The following is a 27,902-nucleotide window of genomic DNA, read 5'->3' on the forward strand; positions in this document are numbered from 1 at the left end:
TATCAAGTCACAATAATGAGGAAATGGTCTAATTGACATATTAAATCAATTATGAGAATACAAGTCAACTTATTTCTTTTAGTTTTGCAAAGAGGCCTAGGCTAGTCCTGTTTAATTAACTGAAAGCATATCTTAAAGTATGTCAGTGCCATTGTTTTGTCTCAAGATGAACACCAGTAATGTTTTTTTCCACTGCACATTTATACCAAAATATCCCAATTATTATTTTATTAATCATAACTTGCTTTTTCTTTTCTTGTAAGAACATCATTTTTGTCAAATGCTTTTGAAATCTTAAATGTTTCGAAACCAGACGAAAACTCATGACTTTATGTGTGTGAGTGAGTATGCAAACAAGAAATATGGGAAATGAAACTTATGAAGTAATCAAGAAAACCGAGATGTGCTCATTGGGTCGACTGAGGTCAAATAATAATGGCTCGCAGAGCAACCTGTCTAGTTCCCCAAAAGACCCTTTTACGGTTTGTACACAATGATGACGTGGCAACATATGCGCGCGCCTATTGGCAACGGAAGTATGGCGAAGTAAGCTCGGTCAAAGTACGCGAGCGGATTTTTATGTCTTCGCTCCAATCAACACGTTTAATCGCCTGCAGCCACAGGCGCCGCCGGTGATTCTGTCGGAAGTATAAAACTTAAGCCCCTTGGTGGAATATAGATTAGTGCAACCGTAAACGCAACAACCAGACATTTTGAAGCTGGGAAACCGTTTTAACGAACTTTCGGAGTTGCTCACACCTTACAGTCAGTGGGAAACAACACCACTTCCGTTGCCAAAATGCGCACGCAACTATTTGATCACGTGGGCTGTAAAAGGGTCTATACAATGGAAAATATGGGCTAGTGATAGTGTTTTTAATAGACATGAAAAGCACACATCAGATACATTTCTGCAGACTTTATTTCTTTGATAAACTTTATCATTTCCATATAATTTTTTAACAGATTGATCTGATTTCTTGCGTTTTCTCAATCATCAAAGTCAAACACTTAAACACGAGTCTCGGGGAACAACAGAATCTGTCTGACATTCACTACTGAAGTAAAGATGCTAAACCTCTCAGTCCGAGTCAAATCCTCCTCTTCACGGAAGACTAGAGACTACGCCTATTCTTTTATTTTAAAAGACCCATCGAACCTTCTCCTCGGACTGAAAGAGAAGTGTGCAGCGGACGAGCTGCGTTACGATTCGTTGTTGCAAACGTCTGCAGCTGTCCGATGCTCGAATTTGAGATTGATGGGGTCTTTGGGGGCCAGTAGACCGCTTTTGCCGAGCTTCAGAGGAACCTGTGGAGAGCAAGAGAAGGTCAGGGTGAGCGAACGAATGAACGAACGAACGAACGTCCTCCTGACCACACACCAACCCGTCTGCTCACCTGTGTCTCCGCACACACGGACACGTCAAACCTCTGCAGGATCTCCACGATCGCCAGCTTCATGGTCACCTGAGCAAATCGCATCCCGATGCAGTTCCTGGGGCCGAGGCCGAAGGGCATGTACATGTAGGGGTCGATCGCCTCCTTGTTTCCTTTAGTGAATCTGTTAATAAAGCGGGAAAGAGTCACGTAGGGTTGGAGTATATATATAGACAGTTACTCTATTGTTCCTAGTGCAACAGTGCCGTTACTTTTTCAGTGGTCTTGGGTCCGGAAGTAATTTTACAGATGTTTTTATCTATGAACCAAGCCAACCAGCTAACTGGGAATGTTCTGAGATGTTCTCTCAAAGTTATTGTGGCGAGCAGGACGAGGCCGAGGGGCGTGATTGATCATGCGCGACGCACCGGGAGGAGCGGAAGCATAAAAGAGGAGCGACGACAGTGAAGGGTGAGAGAGGACCAGGCCAGATTTTATGTTGTGTTTTGTTTTATTGTATGTGAGGGGCTGCTATCTTTTACTTTTGTTTTGTATTTGTTTTCTTTTTTGTTATTAAAGATTGTTGAACGTTCACCGGTTCCCGCCTCCTTCTTCCCGCAACTGCGTTAAAGATATGAATAAGCGTTCGTCCAGTAGCATTAATGGAACGTTATATGGTCTTTAATAATGTTTTCAAAAAGCACAAAAACATAGTTTATAAATTGTTCATGAAGCAGTTTTCCTGTAATATTTTAGTGATGTTCGTCTAACGCATTTTAAATGTAACTACTTCTTTCAGAACTTTTAAAAGTAAATGTTTCCAATGTTTGAAGAATGGGACTTTCGCATAACCAATAAAAAAAACTTGACATTATAAGAGTTCTCTAAGTGCAGTTTGATTGTTTTGATTCCCTGATTGGTGGAGATTTATTTAGTATTTAATCTTATCATTAAAATCAATTCCATTATGTAGAAAACGAATGTGATTTTCACGTCCAGATTGTGACTGTTGTGTTTTATTGCAGCTGACCGCATGATGAGCGAAACAGGAGAAACCCGTCCTGACCTCTCCGGTTTGAAGCTCTCGGGGTCGCTCCAGTAATCCGGGTCTCTGTGGAGGGCGAAGGTCGGGATCATGACGACCATGTCTTTAGGGATGATGACGCCGTTGATCTCCACCGTTTTCTTGCAGACCCGTTCGAGTCGAGCCGCGACAGGGAACAGCCGGAGGGACTCGTTCAGTGCGGCGTCCAGATAGTCCATGTTCATGACGGCTTCGTAGTCCACTGGGGCCTTCAACACACAACCAATGTTTACCATCTCAAACTCTTCACAGAGATCCCAATGAGTGCTTCAATGGAGTTGTACCTTATTTGGGAAGGTCTCGTCGACCTCCTCCTGCAGTTTCTTCATGGCCTCTGGGTTGGTTGCGAGATTGTAGAAAAAGAACGACAGAGTGCTGCTGCTGGTCTCGTAACCGGCGAAGATGAAGATCATGGCCTGCGATAGGATCTCGTGGTCGCTCAGACCTGCACAGGACACGGATTGAGGTATGTGTCTTCACATATGGAAGAACGCTTAACCATCTGAGATGCTTCACCTTTCTCTGTGTGTTCCTCGCCTTGCTGAGTTTTCCCTGCCATCTGAGAATCGACCATCAGCTGCAGGAAGTCAACTCTCTTCTGCAGGAATTGGGAAGAGTGGTTTAAATCACTGTGGCTTTATAGTTGTTCATGTTAAGTATTTGTTGTACCTTCTTGTGGTCATTGGCCACTCTTTCAGACTTGATCTTCTGTAAGGCAGCGTAGAAGAAATCAGTCACAGATATTGGGAAAAAGCCAAGCTCCATTTTTTCCAGGACGGGAATGGTGAAAGGAAACAAAACTACGGAAGAAATTGTAAAATCTATTAACAAGGATCATTATCAGGTCTTTGACTTGAATGTTCTTCCATAAACATTCATGGTATGTTCCTTTTAAGTTCTCAAAACGTTAGTGCTAAAACATAATTTATACATTGCTCATGGATTTTTTTTTTCTGAAACATTTTAGTTGGACATTTGTCTAACGTTTTTTTTTTTTTATGTTACTACTTGTTTCAAAACATTCAAAGGTTACCTTCACATATTGTTTGCAAAATGAGAAAGTGGAATGTTCCTTAAACATTTGCATAACCAGGAAAAGTGTGTTAACTGGCAGGACTAGTTGAGTTCTTTACCGCTGATCAGGAACACAGGGCTAAGGAAGTCAAACTTCAGCATTTTCTTTATGTTGGTCACAAATGGATCTTTGGGGTTGTTGAGGGAGTCGATGTCCACGCTGAACGCTGTGCTGGTCACCACATCCATACTGTACGCGCCGAAGACCCTGAACACATGCAGTCAAGAGAGAGCCATCATTATTCTCATCTGAGAAACACACACAACTCTACATGTAGAGAATGTTTCCTCTGTCCGGGAGGTTATTAAAGGTGATTGGTGAGGAAATTGAACACCTTTGCTCTGGTAATTATAGTGATATTACTGCGGCTTCATTCTTATCTCGTGATATTATGCAATGTCTCACTCTTTAATATCCACGTTTTCTCCTCGTGTTGCTGATTTCCCCAGATTCTGAACTAGAATTTGAGAGTGTGCCTTCATGATGCCAAACATCTGGAGAGAGAAGCAGAAGTACATCATCATCATCATATCTTTACCGGTAATGTGCTTATGAAGAGAACCATAGACTCAATCATGAATGATTCTGTAGTTCAGTTCAAATGAGTTTGTAGTATTGCACAATAGCACTGCTTACATGTAACGCTTCTGATAAGCGATGTCATAAATACTGTTTGCGTGAGAAAGATCCAGATAAAGACTCACGGACCTCCTTTAACCTCCCGCTGGTGAAGGAGGGCGAGAGGACGCTGCGGATTCTCCTCCAGTCGTCGTCTTCAACGATGGACACGGCGTCGTACAGCGGCCCGTTCAGACGGAAGTTCTGCCGGATCGGAGGACAAATGTGGACAGTGAAGAGAGAATAACGATACAAGCACAATCTCTGTCCTGAAAACATTCAAATGATTAATAAAAATAATTCACATTTATTAACTTAAGTACCGTGTATATTTTACAGAGATAAAAGAGAGGCGGAATTACGATATTTCTAAGAATCTGCATTTTCTCACAATACTTTTGCGTTCCCAAAGAAATGTTCCAATCTCTTGCTAATCTATCACAAATCTTTTGATCCTGGAGAAACTTTACGATCTTTCACAAATCTTTTGATCCCAGAGAAACTTTACGTTCTTTCATAAATCTTTTGATCCCGGAGAAACTTTACGTTCTTTCACAAATCTTTTGATCCCAGAGAAACTTTACGTTCTTTCACGAATCTTTTGATCCCGGAGAAACTTTACGTTCTTTCACGAATCTTTTGATCCCGGAGAAACTTTACGTTCTTTCACGAATCTTTTGATCCCGGAGAAACTTTACGTTCTTTCACGAATCTTTTGATCCCGGAGAAACTTTACGTTCTTTCACGAATCTTTTGATCCCGGAGAAACTTTACGTTCTTTCACGAATCTTTTGATCCCGGAGAAACTTTACGTTCTTTCACAAATCTTTTGTTCCCGGAGAAACTTTACGCTCTTTCACGAATCTTTTGATCCCGGAGAAACTTTACGTTCTTTCACAAATCTTTTGATCCCCGAGAAACTTTACGTTCTTTCACAAATCTTTTGTTCCCGGAGAAACTTTACGTTCTTTCACAAATCTTTTGATCCCGGAGAAACTTTACGTTCTTTCACAAATCTTTTGATCCCGGAGAAACTTTACGTTCTTTCACGAATCTTTTGATCCCGGAGAAACTTTACGTTCTTTCACGAATCTTTTGTTCCCGGAGAAACTTTACGCTCTTTCACAAATCTTTTGATCCCGGAGAAACTTTACGTTCTTTCACGAATCCTTTGTTCCCGGAGAAACTTTACGCTCTTTCACAAATCTTTTGATCCCGGAGAAACTTTACGTTCTTTCACGAATCTTTTGTTCCTGGAGAAACTTTACGTTCTTTCACAAATCTTTTGTTCCCGGAGAAACTTTACGCTCTTTCACAAATCTTTTGATCCCGGAGAAACTTTACGTTCTTTCACGAATCCTTTGTTCCCGGAGAAACTTTACGCTCTTTCACAAATCTTTTGATCCCGGAGAAACTTTACGTTCTTTCACGAATCTTTTGTTCCTGGAGAAACTTTACGTTCTTTCACAAATCTTTTGATCCCGGAGAAACTTTACGTTCTTTCACGAATCTTTTGTTCCTGGAGAAACTTTACGTTCTTTCACAAATCTTTTGATCCCGGAGAAACTTTACGTTCTTTCACAAATCTTTTGATCCCAGAGAAACTTTACGTTCTTTCACAAATCTTTTGATCCCGGAGAAACTTTACATTCTTTCACGAATCTTTTGTTCCCGGAGAAACTTTACGCTCTTTCACAAATCTTTTTTTCCCGGAGAAACTTTACGTTCTTTCACAAATCTTTTGATCCCGGAGAAACTTTACGTTCTTTCACGAATCTTTTGTTCCCGGAGAAACTTTATGTTCTTTCACGAATCTTTTGTTCCCAGAGAAACTTTACGTTCTTTCACAAATCTCTTGATCCCGGAGAAACTTTACGTTCTTTACAAACTTTAACTTTACGAAACTTAAAGTTAAAGTACGAACGAACATAAACTTTATGAAACTTTACGTTCTTTCCCAAATCTTTTGATCCCGGAGAAACTTTACGTTCTTTCACAAATCTTTTGATCCCCGAGAAACTTTACGTTCTTTCCCAAATCTTTTGATCCCGGAGAAACTTTACGTTCTTTCCCAAATCTTTTGTACCCGGAGAAACTTTACGTTCTTTCACAAATCTTTTGATCCCGGAGAAACTTTACGTTCTTTCATGAATCTTTTGTACCCGGAGAAACTTTACGTTCTTTCACAAATCTCTTGATCCCGGAGAAACTTTACGTTCTTTACGAACTTTAACTTTACGAAACTTAAAGTTAAAGTACGAACGAACATAAACTTTATGAAACTTTACGTTCTTTCCCAAATCTTTTGATCCCGGAGAAACTTTACGTTCTTTCACAAATCTTTTGATCCCCGAGAAACTTTACGTTCTTTCCCAAATCTTTTGATCCCGGAGAAACTTTACGTTCTTTCCCAAATCTTTTGATCCCGGAGAAACTTTACGTTCTTTCCCAAATCTTTTGTACCCGGAGAAACTTTACGTTCTTTCACAAATCTTTTGATCCCGGAGAAACTTTACGTTCTTTCATGAATCTTTTGATCCCAGAGAAACTTTACGTTCTTTCCCAAATCTTTTGTTCCCAAAAAACTCTGTTCCCTCACAAAACTTCTGTGTTCCCTAGACAAACTTTGTGTTTGCTCGTAAATCTTCTGTGAAAACCCATCTGCATTCCCAAAGAAACTTTGCGTTCCTTTACCCCTGAGAAACTTAGTGTCCTCTCGCAAAAGCATTGAAAAATACTTTTTCCTTTTCTTTTTTTATCATCACCATATCCTCAAGGGTTCTGTAGTATTTCAAAACTATTTCCTGTATGAATGATGACGAAGATGATGGCGATTTTACCCTTCTGTTGGTGAAGAGAGAGTAACATTCTTTAATCAGGATGGTTTTGATGATGGATTGATCCGTGATGCACAGAACGGGTTGCCTCGCATCGTAGATACTGTGAGAAACACAAAGATTACATTCAGAAGAATAATTCAGTTCATTATAATTGTAGGATTCACTGTCTCATAATGACCATCTTCCTCGGCTCTTCGTTACAGATCTTAATGTTGAACCTTCAATCATGTTTGTAATCACAGCGGAGTCATTTCTGTTTCAGAAGTTCTGAAATGATTCTTTCAGATGATTCATTGAGATTGATCAGTGAAGCGTCATCCGTTAGTCTCACACTCACCCCCAGATTCGTCCATACTTCTTGAAACACTCGAGATCGAAATTATGAAACCCCTGAAAGCACAGCAACAGACGAGTTCACATTAAGACACGTTCAGAAGAGTCATAAGAAAAACACTGGAAAGACTATAGTATCATCCGTGTGTTTGACACCCACAGGTTCACATTCGCATGGATAATCAACAAACCTGCGATGGACTGACGGAGAACCAGACGATCATCAAGATCCAGATTGACCAAAGGTGAGTTAAACACAATATCAGACTTGCTTTATAATAAACTCACCTCTCGATATCTCAGCATCGTTCCGAAGAACGGAATGGGTTTGGGACCCGCTATTCCCAACTTCTTGAACTGCCTGTGAGGCCAGTGTCCATATCTGGAAAGGACGTCAAAACCATTTAAAACAAACCAATCCCAGTTGATAAAAATATGCTCTGAGAATGTTTTCCTAATGTTCTCATTACGTTAAAAAAGGTCTTGGTTGTGTGAACAAACATGTAGGAAACATTCCATTTTATCCTTCTACAAACGTCATGGGAAAGCTATAGTCCAAATAACTATGGTTAATGATACTGGAAAAACGTTTGTTCATAACTTTGAGAACCTTGACAGAGCGTTCCCTGTTTGCTGGGGTTTTACACAATACAGATTGTTTCAAAGCAGCTTTACAGAGATAATAAGGAAATAATACAACTAACTGTTAAACCTGTTAAAATATCACCTGATACAGTCACTGGAATAACAGCCCTGAATCTCGACATGCACTCAAATGACTCATTTTTATTGTGATTTTAGAAGTAAAGATTGAAAGATTTTAGACAACAAGCGTCATGAATCACTCACAAAACCAGAAGCGCCACAAGCAGCGAGAGCAGAGCCCATGTTTCGGCTGAGAAGAACAGGTCGTAGCTCATGGTTCCTGATCCTGGGACGCTCAGACTGGGAACACACGGAGACGAACAGCGGTTTTATTCTTCTCTTGGATTACACATTAACCAATGCAGAACACGCAAACAGGAAGAACCTCCTCACACACACACACACACACACACACACACACAGCTAACCTCTGACCAGACTATTCATCACACAACTGCAATAATCACGTGTTCTGCTCCTGTTACACGCGATTGTGTTTGTTTTTTTGTCCTACAGTCTCTTCTCTCGGATATCACAGGCTCTGATTGTTGAACACTTCTCGTAGCTGAAGTCCCCAAGGAAAGAGAAATCACATGATCTCCTCGATTGATGGGTTGGGCGGCACTGAGAGCGAATGCCTCTCAGATGAGCTCGTCTGTAGTCTTACTGTGTAAGATGAGTAAAATAAGTAAGTAAAGCAAAAAGAGCACAATCTGATCATTAGAGTTTTCTATATACAGTGCCTGTTGATTTTTCTGTTCGGTTCTAGACCAAGATATTGTAGAGTCTGTTATGTCAGTTTGAACCTCCAGAACGGGGACGTGAGTCGCAGCACCAGAGGAAAAGGGTGTGTTTGTTTATCGAGAGGCTGTCATGATATTACAGTCATAAATGCCGTTTACATAATGTGATGCGAGTGATACGAGAGTTCAGTGTACAGTATCCTCTCATCACACTAATGTCCACTTACTTTCATTACATTTTTATATTAAAACGTATTATTGTAGATGCGGTATTATATTAATATAATGGAAGAGAAATGAGTAAAGACACAATCACACTGTAAGCTCTATCATTTTATTTGGGAAACGAATTAAACACACCCAGCAGTCAAAAATAAATCAGGTATATTTTCTTAAATACATTTGAATAATAAAAATAAACTAAAAAATGTAGTTTTATCAAACTTGCCTGGACGGGTCAGTGCCACCCTGGCCCAATACAGGCTACGCCCCTGTGAGCAACCGAGATTTTGGAGGAAAAAAAATCCCGTTTTCCACCTCTATTTAGTGAACTACATGATGCTAATAATGCTAACTGACATTTGCCTGTATTTGTATCAAGAGTTAAGGGGGTGTTCACGAATTCTGACAGTGATATAAAGTTTGGATGACATAAAGGTGAAATTGTAAGGTGATATTTAAGTTACCGAAGCACAGCTGCATTCATGTTCATTCTGTTTTAAGGAGTATAAGTGAAGTTTGTTGCCTTATTGTAAAGTGTTACCGATGAGTTATACACCGATTCAGTCTGTATGTCAGTGTGAATGCTAGGATCTCTTTAACCTGAAGTTTAATGTGCCTGAAGCAGAATGTGGCGTATTCAGTGTGTTTTCAGGCTGGTTGAGTCTCTTCAGTTTAAATTGGTGTGTGCTTTTAATCATTTTAATGTTATAGTAAGTTTCAGTGATTTCTCCAAAATACAGGTGGTTTTCCCACATGAAACTGCATGATTGTGCAACAGGCACCTTGCCCACAATTCAAGCTGCTTATTTGTTTCCCACATAATCTGAGAAGGAGGAGGAGGAGGAGGAGGAGGAGGAGGACCGGTTGTGTCTGGTTGTGTTTTACAGCCCTGGCTTGCACTGTTGTCGTCCCGAGGCAGGTCTGGGCATGTTCCCCGGGGATTGTGGGAAAGGTCATACAGCTATGAAACCTGATGGTACAGGGGAAGCAGCAGCCAGCAGAATTCTCAAACGTGACTTATCATTTACACTATATATATATATATATATATATATATATATATATATGAAGAGTTCAGATCCAAAAGCCTCTAAATGCCATTTGAAATTTTCTTCTTTAATGATGATTTTTATCAAACTTGTATATTTAAGTTCAGTAATTTCACTTAAATAACAATTAATAGGTAATTATCATTGCCATTTAAGTGAAATTACTGAACTTAAATATACAAGTTTGATAAAAATCATCATTAAAGAAGAAAATTTCAAATGGCATTTAGAGGCTTTTGCATCTGAACTCTTCATACATATTTAGTGGTTTTGAGGATATTACTATAAATTACAGCAACAGCTCCCCCTTTGCCTTTCGGACGAGGTTCATGTTTATAACTGTAATCTTGCGGGGTGGACTCATTTAAAGTAATGTAATCGTTTGTTTTTAGCCAGGTTTCTGATAAACACAGCACTATAGATTATAATCTGAAATCATGAGCAATTTTGAAGTAAGGGATCTAATATTCAGCAAGCCAAGCTTTATCACTTGCTCATCTGTATTTGTTGAACATCAATTCAACTTTTAACCTTATGGGTTTGAACATTTTTGGGATTTCCTAATTCGGGGAACAGACACAGTCTCTATATGAGATCTAGGTAAAAGAGGATCTATGTGATGGCATTTATCTGACCTTGGTGACGCAAGGCTTATTTAGATGAATACTGTATGCTTGCACTCCTTCACTGAATAGATATTTAAAATAATGTAGGCCACGTTTACCAGTAACATCAGACGTTTGGCATTATCAGGACCCATACATGTTCCCCCATTGCATTCACTCAAAAGAAATGATATGTTGGCTTTAATTAACTTTTTTATGTCAATAGGTTCCACATAACTGGGTTACGTTAAACAAACATAATTTGTAACTTCAACATCATGGAATTAAGTCATTTTAAGCGAGTTTAACCAAATCAAACTCTTAGCTGAGCGTTAAATGAACAAAATGTTTTTCAAAAAGAAAAAAAGAGAAAAAAAAATCATTTTAAGTCACCATAATGGTGATCAGTGTTTGATTTAGTTGGCCTCTTGACCATTAACTGGTTAGCTTTAGATTGTGTTTGGCTGCTGTACATGAGTTATAACAGCCTGATGGACAAATAGAAAAGGTGATCTGATGGTGTTGGTTATGTTATAAAACATAATTATTATATCAAAATCATTTGACCTGAATAAACTGAGTTAAGTTTACTTTATGGATTAAAGCTGCACTGTCATTGTAGAGCATGCCAATTTTAGCCTTTATTATCCACGTATATTATGTTACATCCCTAATAATGAGATATTTCATCAATGAATGTTTATCTTGAGATATGGAGGGAGCGACACGAATGATCTCTGATAAGAGGCCGATTGCTTGACTTTTACACACATATACAGCGGTGAAATGCAGATGAATGAGATATGACAAAACATATTTCCCAAATCAGCACGTCAACTTATTTTAATATAAGATACTTCATTATTTTTCCAATTTTAATTGATATCACCGGCGGCAGATAAACAATAAGAGGGATTGGGATTCGAACCTAAAGCATCCCAGAGCAACACGACCCACAAACCGAAAGGGAATCTGAGTTGACCGCAGTGAAGAGCAACATGTATATCTGCATCATGTGTGTGTGTGAGGTTTATGATGGTCATCATAATCGTGTTCATAGGGCAGCGGCCTCACAGATTATGGGCTAGAGTGCACGATTCTCGTCAATAAAGCTGGAGTGACATTGGACTTTTGATATTCTCTCAATCATCTATTTACATATGACTTTGGTTACACGTTTCTAACTTCAATAACATTTGAAGAGAATGAATTACAGTGCCAAAACCAACTGCAAGTGTTTGTGTAGGTGACAGCAAGTACGATGCACACCTTCGAGATATTTTTTTTATATTTAACCCTAATGCATGAACCAAAAAAAAATGTGATGTTTTCTTAGTTAAATAATTAAAACAACTGACGACACAACTGTTATAATATAAAACATGTTTATATGTTTTCTACAATTTATATCTGTCATCTGTGGCCACAGAGAACTATGGAAAATGCTTGTTTTAACCACGGAATAAAATGTTGTTAAAAGTTAAAAGATGTTAAAATGTTAAGAGACATTTGTAATAACCTAATAATCACAATAATAGCTAAAGTAGCACACTTGAAGGAATGAACAAGCGTGTGAATGGGTTGGGTTGTTTTTATTCAGCCAGCGTCATTCGCAACAGCTCCGTGCAACACAGTCAGTACAACATAACTCTACGCTTCAAATCTCGTCATAACCTCGCGTGAACATCACTCTACACTCATAATCTCGTCTAGGTTTTTCCTCTGGCTTACCGCCACCCACTGGACACACCTCACATCGCTGTATACCACGAATGACCATTTCACAAGATGTAAACAACACTGGTCCAGAAGCACTTCCTGTTTCAGTTTGTAACTGTTTTCTTTATTTCACATGTAAAGAAAACATCTTAAAGATGTTTGTTTAACTTTTTGATTCAGTTTTACATGTTCTGTTGGTTGAATTTTATCCCAGCTTTTATGTAGTGTTAAAAAACTGAAACAGGAAGTGCTTCTGGACCAGTGTTGTTTACATCTTGTGAAATGGTCTATACTGACTAATTAAATAACCACCATTAATAAAATTACTGAAATAACAAAAAACATTACACTAGCTTTTAACTCACAATTATCTTATGACAATTATTAAATTACATATATTCTAGATTTCCCCACACTAATAATAACTTTTTATCTCACAATCCTGATTTTTTTTTCCTCAAAAGTGTGTGATAAAAAGTCGCAATTGCATGTTATAATTGCGAAATATAAACGTGCAATTACCTGTTAAAGTCAGAATTGTGAGATAAAAAGTCTTTATTAGCTTTTTTATTTTTTTAAATAACCGAAAGTATATGATAAAAAGTTTTTACTTTATTTATTTTTTACTTTACTTGCCGTTTTTAACTGAAAATAACTATAAAGAAAATGTAAACATCAACACTTTTAGGCATATTAGGCGTACGATTAAGAGGAAATGTGCAAATAATAATAATAATAATAAACATTAATTAAATTCCTATTCTTTAATTTAACTCATTGTAATTAAAAGGGCACCTGTTTACAATATAGGTTAATCTTATCACAGCATCACAAAGTGATAATCAATCATGATGCCGGGTCGGATTTCGCGGAAATACCAGTGATTCCTCGTTTACCCGCAAACAAAAGGGGGAAAGTGATAGTAAAACGAAGCTTTTCAAAACTCAAATATACCAAAATTCGCAAGTTCACAAATTGATTCGTTGTTTTGATGCAAATAATCGAAAACTGCAACGAAAACTGGCAGAAAATCCGAGTAGTCACTCACGTCACGTGAGTAAAGCACATAAAGTGAAACGGAAGTGTGTGTTTTGTTTATGCTGGTGGTGGTTGCGCTAGGGATGAAACAGGAAACCAGAAAACCCAACTGACATTGACTTCTTAATAAAAATAAGCTTCATTAACACATCTAGCTTATTAAAACAATAACGTTTTAATTTAATGTTTAAAAAATAAAATTCCATTTAGAAATAGCGTAAAATCAGTAGAAAATCAACGGAAGTCGACGGAAAGTCCCTACATACATACAGTATATCACGTGTGTTTTTGTGTGTAGTGGGAGTGGAGCTTTCTCTTTCTCTTCTGTCGAGTGTTTATCATGAATAAACCCAAAGAGCTGCTGTGGCATCCTGAGGAGAGACGAGGACCTGACTGAACCTGAAAACACTGGTCGGTGTGTGTGTGTGTGTGTGTCTCTGCTAGCTGTGTTATCTCTATGTGTGTGTGTCGTGTCTGTGCTGTGTGTGTGTGTGCTCAGGTGTGATGGACGTGTGTGTGTGCGTGGAGCCGCCGGCGGGTCTGCTGGCAGACGAGTGCTCGTGTCACTGCTGCTTCGAGGTGCTGCTGGAGCCCACCACACTGCCCTGCGGACACAGCTTCTGCCGACACTGCCTGGCCTCCTGCTGGGCCTCCGGCCTCCCCACACACTGCCCAGAATGCCGAGCGGCGTGGCAGGGTTTACCCAGAGTCAACATCCTCCTGCGGTGAGAGACGTCTGCTTCTGTTCACACACGCTTCGGCTATTACGAGTGAAAACACTTTATACACAGGGACTACATCGTGTGTGTGTGTGTGTGACAGGGATGCGGTGGAGAAGCTGTTTCCCGCTGACGTGAGCCGTCGGAGGCAGGCCGTCCGGAGTGACCAGTGGCTCCAGCAGGTTCTCCAGGTGTTCGAGAAGAGACTGGAGCGGCACACACACACACACACCACTGCCCCAGTGAACCCAGTGCAGATCAACATCAGGGAGTTTTACTCGGGAGTCCTGACCGCACTGAGCTGTGTCGCTGTGAGTCTCTCTCACACACACACACACACACAGTTTCTGTTGTATTTGGGGTGGATCCTGAGGTCTGATTGGTTAGTCACGCACTGCGGTGATGATGTAATGGCGTTGATGTAATCTGCATATCATTATAATGAGAACAGGATTGGGATGGAATGTTGATTCTTTGAGGTCTTCAAGTAAAGTTTGGTTAAAATTCCTCAATGGTTGTGTAAAACAACACACTCTTTACTCGTGTGTGTGTGTGTAGATGGTGCTGTTAGTGTACCGCGCGCTCAGTGCCGACTCCAGCCATGAGACGCTGCTCAGTAAACCTCTCCGCAGGTGGAGCACTGATGATGTCACACTGTGGGTGGAGCATCTGGGGGTCTGGACCAATCAGTATAAAGAAATATTCCACAGGGAGCAGATCGACGGCAGGTAACACACACACACACACACACACACACACTATTTAACATTACTACAGTCGTGTGAGGTCATGAACATTCCTCAGCAGATCATCAGTGAGGCTTTTTGTGTGTGTGTGTGTGTGTGTGTGTGTGTGTGTGTGTGTGTGTGTCAGATCCCTGTCTGCTCTCAGTGATGAAGATCTGTCTGCGGCTCCGTTCATGATCCAGAATCAGGCTCACCGACGGATCATCCTGGAGGAGCTGCACAAACTCCAGCAGCTGAGAGTCACACTCAACCTCTGGGAGTACAAGGTGTGTGTGTGTGTGTGTGTGTGTGTGTGTGTGTGTTATTTTCTTGATGGAGTTTTTGTAATTCAACTTTTTTATTGTTCAACAGTCAAAACATCCTAGTACATCACATTATTCAGTAATCACCTTTACAATTACACATTCCGCCACTAGTCCCCATCAGTGGCATACAACCAAAACTAAACCACATGAAAATTAAACAGTTATTGAGCAGTCCTATTTACAACATTTTTATATGCTGCCAAAAATGGTCCCACGTTTTTTTAATTTCTCCCTCATTATGCAGTCTCCCCAACATGCTCTCATATGAAGCAATTTCAATCATCCCATCAACCCAATCTTTAAGGTCTGGGGTTTTGGGGCATTTCCAATTTCGCAAAATCATCCTGGCAGCTGTAATACAGCCAATCTTAATAAGGGTAAATTTATTTCTTTCTATGTTGGGTATCGTTGATTTATCTCCAAGAAGGCATAATCGTGGTTCCACAGGTAAATTGGACCCCATCCACTCTTCAAGTATGTTGATGGAGTTTTTGATCATTTTGGACACTGTTTGGACTCGGTGTCCTGTGCTTGTTCTGGGAAGGTGTGTGACGCCACAGTTACGTGTAGCCGTAGAAAACTGTCTAATAATGCGTTTCATGGATAATTTACTCGCCCCCATGTCATCCAAGATGTCCATGTCTTTCTTTCCTCAGTCGAAAAGAAATTAAGGTTTTTGATGAAAATATTCCAGGATTTTCTCCATATAATGGACTTCAATGGGAACCAAACGGTTCAAGGTCCAAAAGACAGTTAATAACAGTTTCAGATGCAGCTTTAAACGACACCAGACGATGAATAAGGGTCTTATCATGCGAAACGATCGCTTATTTCAAAACTGTAACTTTTCTAAGGACAAATGCTAGCCTTGCTCTATTCTGTGAGGCGCGTTTGCAACGTCACGTAATACGTAATTACGTTCAAAAGGTCACGGGTGACGTAGCCGGAAGTACAGAATCAAAATCGTCCGACATCGTTGTTTTACCTTTTAATTGCTTTTTTTGTAAACGGCGTTTGAGTTAGTTTGCACCTGCGTTCAACTTGTAAACACTGATTCTGTACTTCCGGCTACGTCGCCCGTGACCTTTTGAACGTAATTACGTATTACGTGACGTTACAAACGCGCCTCACAGAATAGAGCAAGGCTAGCATTTGCCCTTAGAAAAGTTACATTTTTGGAATAAGTTTTGAAATAACCGATCGTTTCGCATGATAAGACCCTTATTCATCGTCTGGTGTCGTTTAAAGCTGCATCTGAAACTGTTATTAACTGTCTTTTGGACCTTGAACCGTTTGGACCCCATTGAAGTCCATTATATGGAGAAAATCCTGGAATGTTTTCATCAAAAACCTTAATTTCTTTTCGACTGAGGAAAGAAAGACATGGACATCTTGGATGACACGGGGGCGAGTAAATTATCTGCAAAAGTTTTTTCAAAAGTGAACTACTCCTCTAATTAACACAGGTAAATTAAAACCGAGAAGTCGAATGTAACGGAGGAACGGTGGCAGCTCTAGAGTCGAGTTTCTCGCAGAACTGTGTCACGAATGCTTTGATTTTTGGTTCTTGTTTCATGGGACTCGGGATCTGCGTTACACGAAAACTACCCAAACACTAAAAAAATAACCCACGATCACATTAGAGTGTGAAGCTTCTGTGTGTGTGTGTGTGTGTGTGTGTGTGTGTGTGTAGGAGCTGTACCCTGGGAAGACGGTGTTCCTGCTGGTGGGTCTGAGGAGCTGTCCTCGCCTGACGCTGCTCTACCTGTACCTGCTGGACTACCATCACACCTTCCTGCCCTTCCTCGACACCGCCTGCCCCGCACAAACGCCACAGGTGCGTCAGTGTGTGTGTGTGTGTGTGTGAGACCCTCACAGGCGGGTCGTGACTCTCTCTCTCTCTCTGTGTCGCAGCAGGATTGGCCGGGCTGGCATCAGTGGGCGGAGTTTCTGCTGATGTACTTCCTGTTGCCGCATCAGCTGCTGGCTGCGTTCGCCTGGCACTGGGTGAGCGATCATTACTGGACGGCCGGCGTCGTCATCGCTCACGCCACCTTACTGTCAGTGTTGGACATCAGTTTCTACTGGACGCTGTGGACCAGAGGAGAGATGAGGTATCAACACACACACACACCATTAACAGTTGTTTTAACATTTATTTACTCTGACGTTAGCTTGATTCTCCCGTGTGATTTCTGAAGACTGTGTGTGTGTGTGATTGCAGGACGCTCCCCCAGAGGCTCTGGCTTCATGTGTTGGCGGTGATGTTCAACTCTTCTCCTCTGGTGCTGGTGTGGCCGCTGCTCCCTCTGTTCATCATCAATATAGAGATCTACACACAGCTGTACATCAGCCCCTTCCTCACCGCAGCGCTCGTGAAGAACACACTCCTGCCTACAGATGCACAGCAGAGGCCCTGACACACACACACACACACACACACAGACGCTTCAGTTCATGCTTTCACTGTAAACACACATGATAGTCTACTGTTTTAATCCCCTCTCTGCTTTCATGTTACATTCAGGTTTAAATCAGTAATTCAGACAATTTTATTTTTATATTTTGACTTTGTTAATTTATTAATGTGGGTGAAGAATATATATCGGTCATATTTGTAAATCATAATATATATATTTTTTTAATTTAAATATTTCTCTATTAATAAAAAGGTGAAAGTTCCAGGTTTGTTGTGTGGCTCTTGTGTCAATATCACACGAATCTCAGTTTAACAGAAATAAAGAGTGTGGAGAGGTAATAGGCAATAATCTGAAGATGAATGTCATCAGAATAGAAGTGAACGAATCTTTAAACATCTAGCCTACCACACATGTTGATTTATGTTATTTCAATAATTATGTGTGTTTACAGCATTAGTTTAGAGAGATTTGTTTCCTTACTGTGCCTGATATCAGAATCGAATCGCAAACTTAAAAATCGAATCACTGATTCACAAAAGTTTCGGAGATTTCGCAAAGTAGTGTTTTGAAAGCATCCCTCTCGAAAAGCCCTGAAAGCCTGGCGTGTTTTAAATCAAGATCGTATTCTCGATCATCTGTTTAAGCATTTTAGATACTCGTTTCACTACTAAATTAGATGAAATACAAATAGAATGGCGCGTTTGTCTGTGTAGTTTGGAGACGCTCCCTCGCTTGGCCCCGCCTCCCCTCTCACCGTGGCCCCGCCCCCTCACAGTGAAGCCGGAAGCCTGACGTGTGTGTGTGTGTGAGCGGCTCGGCTGGTGCGTGTGTGTTCTGCTCCTCTCTGATTGAACACACGCCGTGTTTTGCGCTTTGCCTCGGCTCGGTCCGGTCCGGTTGTCCCGGCATGAGCGGGTCCCTGTAGCGGGCCGGGGTCGGTGATGCTGCAGCGGGTTCGAGCTCAGCTCCGGCAGGTGTCGGACCAGATGGCGAGAAGACCCGTGTTGTGCTGCGGTGCGATCCTGCTCACCTGTGCTCTGATCCTGCCCATCACATTCACCTGCGGGTAAATACACTCTACACATCTGACTGTAATATCATAACACACACTGCTCACCTGTGCTCTGATCCTGCTTATAACTGTGTGTGCGCGCGTGTGTATATATATGAAGAGTTCAGATGCAAAAGCCTCTAAATGCCATTTGAAATTTTCTTCTTTAATGATGATTTTTATCAAACTTGTATATTTAAGTTCAGTAATTTCACTTTAATAACAATTAATAGGTAATCTTCATTGCCATTTAAGTGAAATCACTGAACTTAAATATACAAGCTTGATAAAAATGATCATTCTAGAAGAAAATTTCAAATGGCATTTAGAGGCTTTTGCATCTGAACTCTTCATATATATATATGAAATAGCCTATATATAATGTGTGTGTATGTATATATATATGTGTGTGTGTGTGTGTGTATGCACGTGTGTGTGTGTGTTTATGCACGTGTGTGCATATATGTGTGTGTGTGTGTGTGTGTGTGTGTCAGGCGGGAGAAGCCGGTGGTGGCGTTGCCTCGGGCTCCGGGTCGCTTCTTCCCCGCGAACGGGCCGGTGCGGGACCTGTACCTGGGTCAGCTGGAGGAGGCGGATGCCCTGCGGGAGGAGGCGGATGTGTCGGTGCTGCTCTACTACGCCCCCTGGTGCGCTCACTGCGCCTCTGCACGGCTCGTCCTCCAGCAGGTGGCGCTGCGGCTCGCGGCACAGGTGAGGCCCGCTCAGACACACCAGAGATGCACGCTAGCGAACGATATCTGTTTTAATGTCCTGCGCCGTGATGATGTGTGTCCTGTGTGTGTGATGATGCGTGTCCTGTGTGTGTGATGATGTGTGTCCTGTGTGTGTGATGATGCATGTCCTGTGTGTGTGATGATGCGTGTCCTGTGTGTGTGATGATGCGTGTCCTGTGTGTGTGATGATGTGTGTCCTGTGTGTGTGATGATGCGTGTCCTGTGTGTGTGATGATGCGTGTCCTGTGTGTGTGATGATGTGTGTCCTGTGTGTGTGATGATGCATGTCCTGTGTGTGTGATGATGCGTGTCCTGTGTGTGTGATGATGCATGTCCTGTGTGTGTGATGATGCGTGTCCTGTGTGTGTGATGATGCGTGTCCTGTGTGTGTGATGATGTGTGTCCTGTGTGTGTGATGATGCATGTCCTGTGTGTGTGATGATGTGTGTCCTGTGTGTGTGATGATGCATGTCCTGTGTGTGTGATGATGCGTGTCCTGTGTGTGTGATGATGCGTTTCCTGTGTGCAGGTGCAGTTTGTCGCTGTGAACTGCTGGTGGTATCAGGGCAGATGCAGGAAGCAGAAGAGCTTCTTCCAGTATCCAGTCATTCATCTCTACTACTGGAGGTAAACACACACACACACACACACAGACGTGAGCATGTGGTCAGCATCATAAACACACATAATGACCGTGTGTGTGTGTGCAGGTTCGGTCCGATCGAGTACAGAGGTCCGGTTCAGTCTGAGTATCTGGAGAGCTTCATCCTGAGGGTTTCTACTCCACTAACATACCTGCCCACCAGCAGAGCCCTGCACACCTTCCTCACACACCAGCAGGTACACACACACACACACACACACACACACACACTGTCTCTTTATTCTCTTGCATTTATTTGTGCAATCGGTGCATCTCTAGTGTGTGTGTGTGTGTGTGTGTGTGTGTGTGTGTGTGTGTGTGTGTGTGTGTGTGTGTGTGCTCCAGCAGGGTGTGGTGGGTTATTTCCAGTTTAACTCGTCTCCTCAGCCGGCCGGGTACATCAGCTTCTTGTTCTCAGCTCTGCACGTGCTCAGACGAGGTACTGTCGCCATCACACACACACACACACACACACTGGTGCTCAACTCTGACACGCTGCCCTTTCATTGGCCAGATCATCAGGGGGCGGTGCGCTTCGCTGTGGTGACCAATCAGGCGGTGGCAGAGGGCGTGTCACTCACGGAGGATGAAAGTGTGTATTTACACCGGCGCTTGAACAGCTCGCTGGTGAGTTTATGCTCACACACACTCGTCCTGATGACACACTCGGTGAAACTGTTTCTGACGCAGGTGTTCCCGCGGGCGCAGAGGAACTTCACCGCTCAGGCCGTCTGTGATTGGGTGTTCGAGAACAGAGAGAGCGTCGTCCACTGGATCCAGCCAACGGGAGCCAAGAGTTACTCGCTGGAGGCGGAGCTACAGAAAGGCCCCGCCCTCCTCACCTTCCTCCCACACAATCCGCTCTCAGCCAATCAGCTGCTCCACCAGGTACGCTCCGCGAACGCTAACGCCATGGCTAACGTTGTCCAGGTTTGATTGGTTTATCGTTTTCACACAGACTAGCTTGACTGTAACTCGACACCCTCGCCTCATTTAGTATGCGTGGTTCTATGAATATGCAAATGAGCCCCGCCTCCACTCACTCACTCACTCAGAGATCCACTGGTTGACGATCACACGTTGATCAAAGCGTGTTTTTGGTCTTTGGTTTGGTGCTTTATCAGTGTTAATGTGGTTGATGTAGCAGATGTGTGTGTGGGTCACATGAGCGGTGTGTTCTGTGTGTGTCAGGTGACTGATGTGGCGTTGCGTTATCACTCGTGCGGCTCGGACGGCGGTGTGTCTTCTGTCCCGCGCTGCTGTCGCTCCCTGCCGGCGGCCGCCGCTGAAGAGAGTGTGTGTGAGCTGTGTGTGTCTCACTGCTGGGCTCTGGGTGTGTGTGTGGAGCCCGTCCAGCTCTCCAGCGCCCCCTGCAGGAGCGTCCAGGGCTCGTACAGTCCGCTCAGTCAGGTCAGTGTGTGTTGCAGGAGCGTCCCGAGGCCCGTCACCGGCTCCATCACCGGCCTCCAGTGCCGAACCAACAAGACGCTGCGCTTCTACATGCTGGACGCCGCGCTGCACCGGACGCTAGCACAGAGACTTGGAGCGACCAATCACAGCGACCGACCCTTCATCACCATCATCAACCTCAGAGACGAGACACACTACGTGCTCAACCACACCGACTCACTGGGTACACACACACACAAACACACACACACATCACACTGCACCAGTTATAATTGCTGTCTATAATTGCTGTGTGTGTGTGTGTGTGTGTGTGTGTGTGTGTGTGTGTGTGTGGAGCAGAAGATTTCATCCAGAACTTCAGCGTCTCTTTCAGTCCTTTACATAGACATCTGGTGGGAGACAAACAACATCAGCACACTCAGTCCCTCATACAGGAAGTGACATCAGACAGCTTCCTGGAGACCGTCATGGACTCCCAGAGGGTGAGATCCGCTCTTCTTCTAATGCTTTAATTTAATGAGAGTACAGGGGATATATAGCACACAACCAGCCCAATACAGCAAAATAAATGAATTATTTAGAAAACGGTCCGTTCACACCAACAACGATAACTTTATTAGCGTTCACACCAAGAACAATAACTTTATTAGTGTCAAGAATTATAACTTTATTAGCGTCAAGAACGATAACTTTATTAGTGTCAAGAATTATAACTTTATTAGCGTCAAGAACGATAACTTTATTAGCGTCAGGAACGATGACTTTATTAGCATCAAGAATTAGCGTCGAGAACGATAAGTTATTTAGCGTCAAGAACGATAATTTAATTAGCGTCAAGAACGCTAACTTTATTGGCGTCAAGAACAATAACTTAATTAGCGTCAAGAACGATAAGTTATTTAGTGTCAAGAACGAGAAATTTATTAGCGTCAAGAACGATAATTTAATTAGCGTCAAGAACGATAACTTAATTAGCGTCAAAAACGATAACTTAATTAGCGTCAAGAATGATAACTTAATTAGCGTCAAGAACGATCACTTTATTAGCGTCAAGAACGATGACTTTATTAGCGTCAAGAACGATGACTTTATTAGCGTCAAGAACGATGACTTTATTAGCGTCCAGAACGATGACTTTATTAGCGTCAAGAACGATGACTTTATTAGCGTCAAGAACGATGACTTTATTAGCGTCAAGAACGATGACTTTATTAGCGTCCAGAACGATGACTTTATTAGCGTCAAGAACGATGACTTTATTAGCGTCAAGAACGATGACTTTATTAGCGCCAAGAACGATGACTTTATTAGCGTCAAGAACGATGACTTTATTAGCGTCAAGAACGATGACTTTATTAGCGTCAAGAACGATGACTTTATTAGCGTCAAGAACGATGACTTTATTAGCGCCAAGAACGATGACTTTATTAGCGCCAAGAACGATGACTTTATTAGCGTCAAGAACGATGACTTTATTAGCGTCAAGAACGATGACTTTATTAGCGTCAAGAACGATGACTTTATTAGCGCCGAGAACGATGACTTTATTAGCGCCAAGAACGATAACTTTATTAGCGCCGAGAACGATGACTTTATTAGCGTCGAGAACGATGACTTTATTAGCGTCAAGAACAATAACTTTATTAGCGTCGAGAACGATGACTTTATTAGCGCCAAGAACGATGACTTTATTAGCGCTAAGAACGATGACTTTATTAGCGTCAAGAACGATGACTTTATTAGCGCCAAGAACGATGACTTTATTAGCGTCAAGAACGATGACTTTATTAGCGTCAAGAACGATGACTTTATTAGCGTCAAGAACGATGACTTTATTAGCGCCAAGAACGATGACTTTATTAGCGTCCAGAACGATGACTTTATTAGCGTCAAGAACGATGACTTTATTAGCGTCAAGAACGATGACTTTATTAGCGCCAAGAACGATGACTTTATTAGCGTCAAGAACGATGACTTTATTAGCGCCAAGAACGATGACTTTATTAGCGTCAAGAACGATGACTTTATTAGCGCCGAGAACGATGACTTTATTAGCGTCGAGAACGATGACTTTATTAGCGTCAAGAACAATGACTTTATTAGCGTCGAGAACGATGACTTTATTAGCGCCAAGAACGATGACTTTATTAGCGCTAAGAACGATGACTTTATTAGCGTCAAGAACGATGACTTTATTAGCGTCAAGAACGATGACTTTATTAGCGTCAAGAACGATGACTTTATTAGCGTCAAGAACGATGACTTTATTAGCGTCCAGAACGATGACTTTATTAGCGTCCAGAACGATGACTTTATTAGCGTCAAGAACGATGACTTTATTAGCGTCAAGAACGATGACTTTATTAGCGCCAAGAACGATGACTTTATTAGCGTCAAGAACGATGACTTTATTAGCGTCAAGAACGATGACTTTATTAGCGTCAAGAACGATGACTTTATTAGCGCCAAGAACGATGACTTTATTAGCGTCCAGAACGATGACTTTATTAGCGTCAAGAACGATGACTTTATTAGCGTCAAGAACGATGACTTTATTAGCGCCAAGAACGATGACTTTATTAGCGTCAAGAACGATGACTTTATTAGCGTCAAGAACGATGACTTTATTAGCGTCAAGAACGATGACTTTATTAGCGCCCAGAACGATGACTTTATTAGCGTCCAGAACGATGACTTTATTAGCGTCAAGAACGATGACTTTATTAGCGTCAAGAACGATGACTTTATTAGCGCCAAGAACGATGACTTTATTAGCGTCCAGAACGATGACTTTATTAGCGTCAAGAACGATGACTTTATTAGCGTCAAGAACGATGACTTTATTAGCGCCAAGAACGATGACTTTATTAGCGTCAAGAACGATGACTTTATTAGCGTCAAGAACGATGACTTTATTAGCGTCAAGAACGATGACTTTATTAGCGCCAAGAACGATGAGTTTATTAGCGTCCAGAACGATGACTTTATTAGCGTCCAGAACGATGACTTTATTAGCGTCAAGAACGATGACTTTATTAGCGTCAAGAACGATGACTTTATTAGCGTCAAGAACGATGACTTTATTAGCGTCAAGAACGATGACTTTATTAGCGTCAAGAACGATGACTTTATTAGCGTCAAGAACGATGACTTTATTAGCGCCAAGAACGATGACTTTATTAGCGTCCAGAACGATGACTTTATTAGCGTCCAGAACGATGACTTTATTAGCGTCCAGAACGATGACTTTATTAGCGCCAAGAACGATGACTTTATTAGCGTCAAGAACGATGACTTTATTAGCGTCAAGAACGATGACTTTATTAGCGTCAAGAACGATGACTTTATTAGCGCCAAGAACGATGACTTTATTAGCGTCCAGAACGATGACTTTATTAGCGTCAAGAACGATGACTTTATTAGCGTCAAGAACGATGACTTTATTAGCGTCAAGAACGATGACTTTATTAGCGTCAAGAACGATGACTTTATTAGCGCCAAGAACGATGACTTTATTAGCGCTAAGAACGATGACTTTATTAGCGTCAAGAACGATGACTTTATTAGCGTCAAGAACGATGACTTTATTAGCGTCAAGAACGATGACTTTATTAGCGTCAAGAACGATGACTTTATTAGCGTCCAGAACGATGACTTTATTAGCGTCCAGAACGATGACTTTATTAGCGTCAAGAACGATGACTTTATTAGCGTCAAGAACGATGACTTTATTAGCGCCAAGAACGATGACTTTATTAGCGTCAAGAACGATGACTTTATTAGCGTCAAGAACGATGACTTTATTAGCGTCAAGAACGATGACTTTATTAGCGCCAAGAACGATGACTTTATTAGCGTCCAGAACGATGACTTTATTAGCGTCAAGAACGATGACTTTATTAGCGTCAAGAACGATGACTTTATTAGCGCCAAGAACGATGACTTTATTAGCGTCAAGAACGATGACTTTATTAGCGTCAAGAACGATGACTTTATTAGCGTCAAGAACGATGACTTTATTAGCGCCCAGAACGATGACTTTATTAGCGTCCAGAACGATGACTTTATTAGCGTCAAGAACGATGACTTTATTAGCGTCAAGAACGATGACTTTATTAGCGCCAAGAACGATGACTTTATTAGCGTCCAGAACGATGACTTTATTAGCGTCAAGAACGATGACTTTATTAGCGTCAAGAACGATGACTTTATTAGCGCCAAGAACGATGACTTTATTAGCGTCAAGAACGATGACTTTATTAGCGTCAAGAACGATGACTTTATTAGCGCCAAGAACGATGAGTTTATTAGCGTCCAGAACGATGACTTTATTAGCGTCCAGAACGATGACTTTATTAGCGTCAAGAACGATGACTTTATTAGCGTCAAGAACGATGACTTTATTAGCGTCAAGAACGATGACTTTATTAGCGTCAAGAACGATGACTTTATTAGCGTCAAGAACGATGACTTTATTAGCGCCAAGAACGATGACTTTATTAGCGTCCAGAACGATGACTTTATTAGCGTCCAGAACGATGACTTTATTAGCGTCCAGAACGATGACTTTATTAGCGCCAAGAACGATGACTTTATTAGCGTCAAGAACGATGACTTTATTAGCGTCAAGAACGATGACTTTATTAGCGTCAAGAACGATGACTTTATTAGCGCCAAGAACGATGACTTTATTAGCGTCCAGAACGATGACTTTATTAGCGTCAAGAACGATGACTTTATTAGCGTCAAGAACGATGACTTTATTAGCGTCAAGAACGATGACTTTATTAGCGTCAAGAACGATGACTTTATTAGCGCCAAGAACGATGACTTTATTAGCGCCAAGAACGATGACTTTATTAGCGTCAAGAACGATGACTTTATTAGCGCCAAGAACGATGACTTTATTAGCGTCAAGAACGATGACTTTATTAGCGTCAAGAACGATGACTTTATTAGCGCCAAGAACGATGACTTTATTAGCGTCCAGAACGATGACTTTATTAGCGTCCAGAACGATGACTTTATTAGCGCCAAGAACGATGACTTTATTAGCGTCAAGAACGATGACTTTATTAGCGTCAAGAACGATGACTTTATTAGCGTCAAGAACGATGACTTTATTAGCGCCAAGAACGATGACTTTATTAGCGTCCAGAACGATGACTTTATTAGCGTCAAGAACGATGACTTTATTAGCGTCAAGAACGATGACTTTATTAGCGTCAAGAACGATGACTTTATTAGCGTCAAGAACGATGACTTTATTAGCGCCAAGAACGATGACTTTATTAGCGCCAAGAACGATGACTTTATTAGCGTCAAGAACGATGACTTTATTAGCGCCAAGAACGATGACTTTATTAGCGTCAAGAACGATGACTTTATTAGCGTCAAGAACGATGACTTTATTAGCGCCAAGAACGATGACTTTATTAGCGCCAAGAACGATGACTTTATTAGCGCCAAGAACGATGACTTTATTAGCGTCAAGAACGATGACTTTATTAGCGTCAAGAACGATGACTTTATTAGCGTCAAGAACGATGACTTTATTAGCGTCAAGAACGATGACTTTATTAGCGTCCACGTTACAGACGGTGACTGTGATCTTCTCTCTGTCTCATCAGGACGTGCTGCTGTTGTATTATTCGCCCTGGTGTGGCTTCTGCTCGCTTCTCAATCACGTGTTTCTTCAACTGGCCCGTCTGGTCCAGGGCAACGGCGCCCTCACAGTGGCCAGGTGTGGAACTGCACCTGCAAGCACTTCACATGACCATATATTCAGCACTTACAGTTGCTCCGCAGTCGTAATCATGAGCGTTTATTACTGTTTTCAGAGTGAATGTTGGCCGTAATGATCTGCCCTGGGAGTTTATGGTGGATCATCTGCCCTCCGTGCTGCTCTTCCCCCGACACAGGTTCAGAAACCCCATCATAAAGTGTAAAACTCGTTTCCGTAAATAGTGTGTAAATATTGTCACACACGTTACCGTCTCCCGCAGGAAGCAGATGAGTGTCAAGTTTCCAGAAAACACACCCATGACGGTTCCCAACCTGCTGCGGTTCGTTCTGCAGCACACTAGCCACGCCCCCTGGGAGGAGTCAGGCAGAGGGGCGGAGTCAGCGTCCCTGCTGGGGTCGGAGCTTTATAGACTGCAGCGGGAAGTGTTCGGAGGACAGGAAGGGAAGTGCGAGGCTTCCTGATGATCATGGCAGAATCTCACAGAACCGCTCAAGAACTCGTCCATATATCATGTTCTGGTGATCATTACAGACGTGAGCGATCAGTGAAGATGTTCCTCTGATTCTCATCAGCACATTTTGACTTTATGAGGGTTTCAAGAGAAACACTGTTAAAAAAGAAGTATTTCTATAGGTTTTGTTGAAAATGTCTATTTTTTCATAATCACTGAAGTATGGATTCTGGTGCAGTATTCAGGGATTTCTTGATTTTTCTCAGATTTGAAGGGTTCAATTAAAGTTTATGGTGGTAAATGTGATCACTGACTCTGGGGTTTTTTGTA

At 41.8% G+C, this 27,902-nt stretch overlaps 3 protein-coding genes across 7 annotated transcripts; 2 read left to right on the top strand and 1 right to left on the bottom strand.

Moving 5' to 3' along the window:
* Window positions 1-904: 904 nt before the first annotated feature.
* On the bottom strand, window positions 905-8,742 carry cyp3a65 (cytochrome P450, family 3, subfamily A, polypeptide 65). The gene is made up of 14 exons (XM_039655328.2): window positions 8,400-8,742; window positions 8,176-8,271; window positions 7,615-7,708; window positions 7,331-7,383; window positions 6,994-7,093; window positions 4,244-4,357; window positions 3,941-4,029; window positions 3,594-3,742; window positions 3,130-3,260; window positions 2,977-3,058; window positions 2,745-2,905; window positions 2,443-2,669; window positions 1,398-1,560; window positions 905-1,308 (listed from the first exon to the last, which is right to left on the bottom strand). Exons 2-14 carry the CDS (start codon window positions 8,244-8,246, stop codon window positions 1,204-1,206), a joined length of 1,539 nt encoding a protein of 512 aa, XP_039511262.2. The 5' UTR covers window positions 8,247-8,271; window positions 8,400-8,742; the 3' UTR covers window positions 905-1,203.
* A 4,188-nt stretch (window positions 8,743-12,930) lies between these two features.
* On the top strand, window positions 12,931-17,799 carry LOC120466742 (bifunctional apoptosis regulator). 2 transcript variants are annotated; one of them, XM_089131887.1, is made up of 8 exons: window positions 12,931-13,758; window positions 13,847-14,072; window positions 14,170-14,377; window positions 14,625-14,794; window positions 14,940-15,078; window positions 16,811-16,954; window positions 17,032-17,231; window positions 17,342-17,799. In XM_089131887.1, exons 2-8 carry the CDS (start codon window positions 13,852-13,854, stop codon window positions 17,535-17,537), a joined length of 1,278 nt encoding a protein of 425 aa, XP_088988013.1. In that variant the 5' UTR covers window positions 12,931-13,758; window positions 13,847-13,851; the 3' UTR covers window positions 17,538-17,799. The 2 variants fall into 2 exon arrangements, with proteins under 2 accessions (XP_088988013.1, XP_039511267.2); XM_039655333.2 differs by lacking the exon at window positions 12,931-13,758 and having other exon boundaries at window positions 17,035-17,231.
* Window positions 17,800-18,312: 513 nt separating this feature from the next.
* Window positions 18,313-27,878, top strand: txndc11 (thioredoxin domain containing 11). 4 transcript variants are annotated; one of them, XM_089131885.1, is made up of 12 exons: window positions 18,313-18,603; window positions 19,083-19,299; window positions 19,852-19,949; window positions 20,033-20,162; window positions 20,311-20,404; window positions 20,480-20,592; window positions 20,674-20,853; window positions 21,157-21,598; window positions 21,715-21,857; window positions 27,006-27,118; window positions 27,216-27,296; window positions 27,381-27,878. In XM_089131885.1, the coding sequence occupies exons 1-12, from the start codon at window positions 18,479-18,481 to the stop codon at window positions 27,580-27,582; spliced, it is 1,938 nt and encodes a 645-aa protein (XP_088988011.1). In that variant the 5' UTR covers window positions 18,313-18,478; the 3' UTR covers window positions 27,583-27,878. The 4 variants fall into 4 exon arrangements, with proteins under 4 accessions (XP_088988011.1, XP_088988010.1, XP_039511259.2 ...); XM_039655325.2 differs by having other exon boundaries at window positions 18,314-18,603; window positions 20,656-20,853; XM_039655326.2 differs by having other exon boundaries at window positions 18,314-18,603; window positions 20,314-20,404; window positions 20,656-20,853.
* The last annotated feature ends 24 nt before the right edge of the window (window positions 27,879-27,902 follow it).

This window comes from Pimephales promelas, chromosome 6 (assembly GCF_988280905.1).
Source record: "Pimephales promelas chromosome 6, fPimPro1.hap1.1, whole genome shotgun sequence".
Classification (NCBI taxonomy): Eukaryota; Metazoa; Chordata; class Actinopteri; order Cypriniformes; family Leuciscidae; genus Pimephales; species Pimephales promelas.

Bases quoted from the DNA above. Each gene is read 5' to 3' on its own strand.
- LOC120466742 (XM_089131887.1), top strand. From the start codon at position 13,852: ATGGACGTGTGTGTGTGCGTGGAGCCGCCGGCGGGTCTGCTGGCAGAC. The intron at 14,073-14,169 runs GTGAGAGACGTC...TGTGTGTGACAG, and splicing joins AGAGTCAACATCCTCCTGCG to GGATGCGGTGGAGAAGCTGT. The intron at 17,232-17,341 runs GTATCAACACAC...GTGTGATTGCAG, and splicing joins TGGACCAGAGGAGAGATGAG to GACGCTCCCCCAGAGGCTCT.
- cyp3a65 (XM_039655328.2), bottom strand. From the start codon at position 8,246: ATGAGCTACGACCTGTTCTTCTCAGCCGAAACATGGGCTCTGCTCTCG. The intron at 2,906-2,976 runs GTGAAGCATCTC...TGTCCTGTGCAG, and splicing joins CGAGGAACACACAGAGAAAG to GTCTGAGCGACCACGAGATC. The intron at 2,670-2,744 runs GTACAACTCCAT...TGTGTGTTGAAG, and splicing joins ACGAGACCTTCCCAAATAAG to GCCCCAGTGGACTACGAAGC.
- txndc11 (XM_089131884.1), top strand. From the start codon at position 18,479: ATGCTGCAGCGGGTTCGAGCTCAGCTCCGGCAGGTGTCGGACCAGATG. The intron at 18,604-19,082 runs GTAAATACACTC...TGTGTGTGTCAG, and splicing joins CCCATCACATTCACCTGCGG to GCGGGAGAAGCCGGTGGTGG. The intron at 20,854-21,156 runs GTACGCTCCGCG...TGTGTGTGTCAG, and splicing joins CCAATCAGCTGCTCCACCAG to GTGACTGATGTGGCGTTGCG.